The sequence below is a fragment of the Homalodisca vitripennis genome, chromosome 1, assembly GCF_021130785.1.
Source record: "Homalodisca vitripennis isolate AUS2020 chromosome 1, UT_GWSS_2.1, whole genome shotgun sequence".
NCBI classification, from domain to species: domain Eukaryota; kingdom Metazoa; phylum Arthropoda; class Insecta; order Hemiptera; family Cicadellidae; genus Homalodisca; species Homalodisca vitripennis.
The window spans coordinates 198,678,416-198,682,162 of record NC_060207.1 but is presented as its reverse complement, the minus strand read 5'-3'; the positions used below and the strand labels follow the sequence as shown (position 1 = coordinate 198,682,162).

General features: G+C 36.1%; 1 protein-coding gene across 1 annotated transcript; it reads left to right on the top strand.

Moving 5' to 3' along the window:
- The first annotated feature begins 1,499 nt into the window (after nt 1-1,499).
- Nucleotides 1,500-2,246, top strand: LOC124354555. The gene has a single exon (XM_046805107.1). It carries the CDS (start codon nt 1,500-1,502, stop codon nt 2,244-2,246), a length of 747 nt encoding a protein of 248 aa, XP_046661063.1.
- Nucleotides 2,247-3,747: the final 1,501 nt, after the last annotated feature.

The following is a 3,747-nucleotide window of genomic DNA, read 5'->3' as shown; positions in this document are numbered from 1 at the left end:
GATATTTTTATCGGTCTATGTGATTTAATATAAAGCCACCACAGTCAAATTTATTTTTAAATTGATGCACAAAAGGTTTGGTACCTTGCGATTTATTGCCACTACGACACCTTTGCTAAAGAAGAACGATTCAAGTTGGCACTACACTGAGCTCATGCATTTAACATCCCTTTTGAAGATCTTTGGCCACAGAAAAGGCTACTGAATCTTTTTAAACCCTTTCTATATGGCAATGATTGAAAATAGTTAAAACAGGATGAAATAATGTTGTTTTGTCACAAACGTTGATATATCACAAAACTAATGTTACACAATTCGTTGAAATAGATCAAGGACTAACTATGTTTTTATTTTGTATCAAAATGATGTTATTTATATGTTGGATTGAATATAAGCTTTAATATTCCGAATATTCGTATAACAAGTGGTCGAATATATAAATATATCATATAATCAATGTTTCGTTTGTTCTCTTAGGACAAAAAGCTTATAAATTACACTTAGTACTGTGAGGACCTTGGCGCTGCTTCCGGAGTGACAGGATGTTCAGGATGGGTAAGGTTCGTGGGGGGAGGGGCCGCCTCATATCGAGATCCATGAGGAATAATTAGGGCAATAATCTCAATGCCATGTCTCCCCGGAAGAATGGGAGGCCTGCCTCTCCAGTCAAAGCAGACAGGAGGTGGCATATAATTGTTGAGGTTAGCAAGAACCTCTTATACTTAGTGAACGAACCCAACCAACTCCAACATCATCTTCTACAGTGGACTAGACCTATCGAATTACCCTTGCACCCCAGATTATTTTAGTACAAAAATGCATATATATATATATATATATATATTTAATTACTTGTATTGTATTTATTTTCATACATGAGTTAAAATGTGTAACAAGTTAGACAATCTCTCAGACTTGAAGGTTGGTACAGTTTCCTTGTTTCAAGTAAGGAGCCTAGTGCTTTCGTAGTTACAAGTTCAAAAGCTTAAAATGTTAATATAATCGGTAAAGAAAAGCCGTGTTACGTTTTTCTGGTACTTCTTTATATATGTTTATAAATACTGATATAAATCAATAGAATCCTGTAGAGGCACTATAAGATTCAGAGAAAAGTATTATAAGCGATGAATATAGCATGCTGGGACATAAAATCACCAAATTCCTCCTTTAGATTTTACGAAAATATGAATCAGTTAGGTCTTAAAGAGAAGTAAAGTATTAAAAGTTAAGGTTCGTGGGGGAGGGGCCGCCTCATATCGAGATCCATGAGGAATAATTAGGGCAATAATCTCAATGCCACTTCTGGTGTCTCTCAGGGGTCACGCCTGGGCCCCTTTCTCTTCAATCTCTATATTAATGACTTGGTCAAGTCATTAAATGTTGACTGCCTAATGTTTGCGGATGATGTCAAGGTCTTCCGTGCTGTTAGGGACCCTTCTGACACTGAGAGACTGCAGATGAACCTATGCTTAATTGAGAACTAGTGCATCACTAACGCTATGAGCATAAATGCCGCCAAATGTTCATTGGTTTCTTTCACTCGCTCTGCCCAACCTCTTGTGGTATCTGACTACGTGCTCAATGGAACTGTACTATCTCGCAGTACAACCGTCCGTGATCTGGGAGTCGTCTTCTCTGCAGATCTTAGCCCTGATAAGCATATTGACTTTATCTGCGGCAAAGCCCTACGAATGCTCAACTTCATACTAAGAGCTTCAAGGAGTGGTCTTGGCATTTTGGCGTTGAATATCCTATATAAGTCCTTGGTAAGGAGTATACTTGAATACTGTTCTGTTGTCTGGTCTCCTTATCAGCACAATCACATTGAACGTCTAGACAGGATCCAGCGACGCTTCGTCCGAGCTGTCGGTGTTAGGCTGGGTCACAACTATTTTGATGTACCCATTGATCTAGTTGAGGCCTCTCTTGGACTTCTCCCTCTGTCTACTAGAAGGCAACAGGCTGATGCTCTTTTCCTATGGGGAGTTCTTCGTGGCACGGTCGATTGTCCTGACCTACTCTGTCGCATTGATCTGCGAGCTTCAAGACTGACCCGCTCATGTAACCTGTTTTTTGGTCGGTCGCACCCCACCAACTACATCATGCACGGCCCTCTTCCACGTTTGCATCGACTGGGCAACCAGCTGTGTCGCCAGTTCGACTTGCCAATCTGTGATCAGAGGAGTCTTCCAGAGTCGGGTTCCCCGGTGAATGTTTGTTTTCCGGAATGGAATTCTCCTATATAAATAAATATATTATATCTCGAGCTTACTTATTGTTTTATGTTTATGTATGTTATCGTTGTTTCTTGTCATTGTTATGTTAGCTATTGCTATTATTGTTAAAACTGTTATTGTTATTATTTATACTGCTTTCCTCGTATTACCTCTATTTATTGAATTGTTGATTTAGTTTATTAGTTTGCCTATTGAATTAGCTTATTGTTGGTTGACAAAAAAAATGATTGCTTGGTTATTGAATTGTAGTTTTAGTTTATTAAGTTTGTTTATTGATTTAGCTTGTTGTTGGTTGACGTGCTTGCAATATTTTATTGTTTTGTTCCTTGTTGATACCTTTGTATTGTTTTTCTATAATTTGTATTGTCATCTTGATATCCTTATCTGTAAAATGGTGTATTACCGTTGATAAATAAATAAATGTCATGTCTCCCCGGAAGAATGGGAGGCCTGCCTCTCCAGTCAAAGCAGACAGGAGGTGGCACATAATTGTTGAGGTTAGCAAGAACCTCTTATACTTAGTGAACGAACCCAACCAACTCCATCATCATCTTCTACAGTGGACTAGACCTATAGAATTACCCTTGCACCCCAGATTATTTTAGTACAAAAATGCATATATATATATATATATATATATATATATATATATATATTTAATTACTTGTATTGTATTTATTTTCATACATGAGTTAAAAAGTGTAACAAGTTAGACAATCTCTCAGACTTGAAGGTTGGTACAGTTCCTCTTGTTTCAAGTAAGGGGCCTAGTGCTTTCGTAGTTACAAGTTCAAAAGCTTAAAATGTTAATATAATCGGTAATGAAATGCCGGTACGTTCGTTCGAGTTGTTTTAATATTCCGTGATATACGTTTATAATACTGATTCAAATAAAATAATGTACAGGCACATGTTCAATTATTGTAAGCGATGAATATAACGAGACATAAAATCACCAAATTCCTCCTTTAGATTTTACGAAAATATGTGAATAAACTAGGTTCTTGAATAAGAAAGTAAAGCATTAATCACGATTCGCTTTGCAGCAATTTCACAAATGGAAAATTGCAACAAGGCTGGTAAATTATATACCTAACGCAAACAACTAAATTTAGCAATTATTTATTTGAAAGAGCAAACTCAGGGAATAAGCGTTTTAACTGGAGTGTTAATAATTACTCTCAGTGGGTCTCTTCTTCTTACCACTTCTTCCCTCACTTGAAGTATTACTCTAATGAAGAGTAATTAATAGTGGCTCTTCCGCGCGTTCTTCTGTCTGTAAACAAATTCTTATCCACAGATAAACCTTTTTGTACCATTTAAAAAATTCCTAACTTTCGCAAAACATTTCAGAACTAGAAAATATTTTTTAAAGTTATGTACTAGAATAACGAGTAAATACAATAGAAATGAATCACCTTAAAAAATAAAATAATGTCCTAAAGATTTTCTTAAATTAAAAAATGGATTTTTATAAATAAGTATTTTTATTAATAACTTGTAAAGGGTA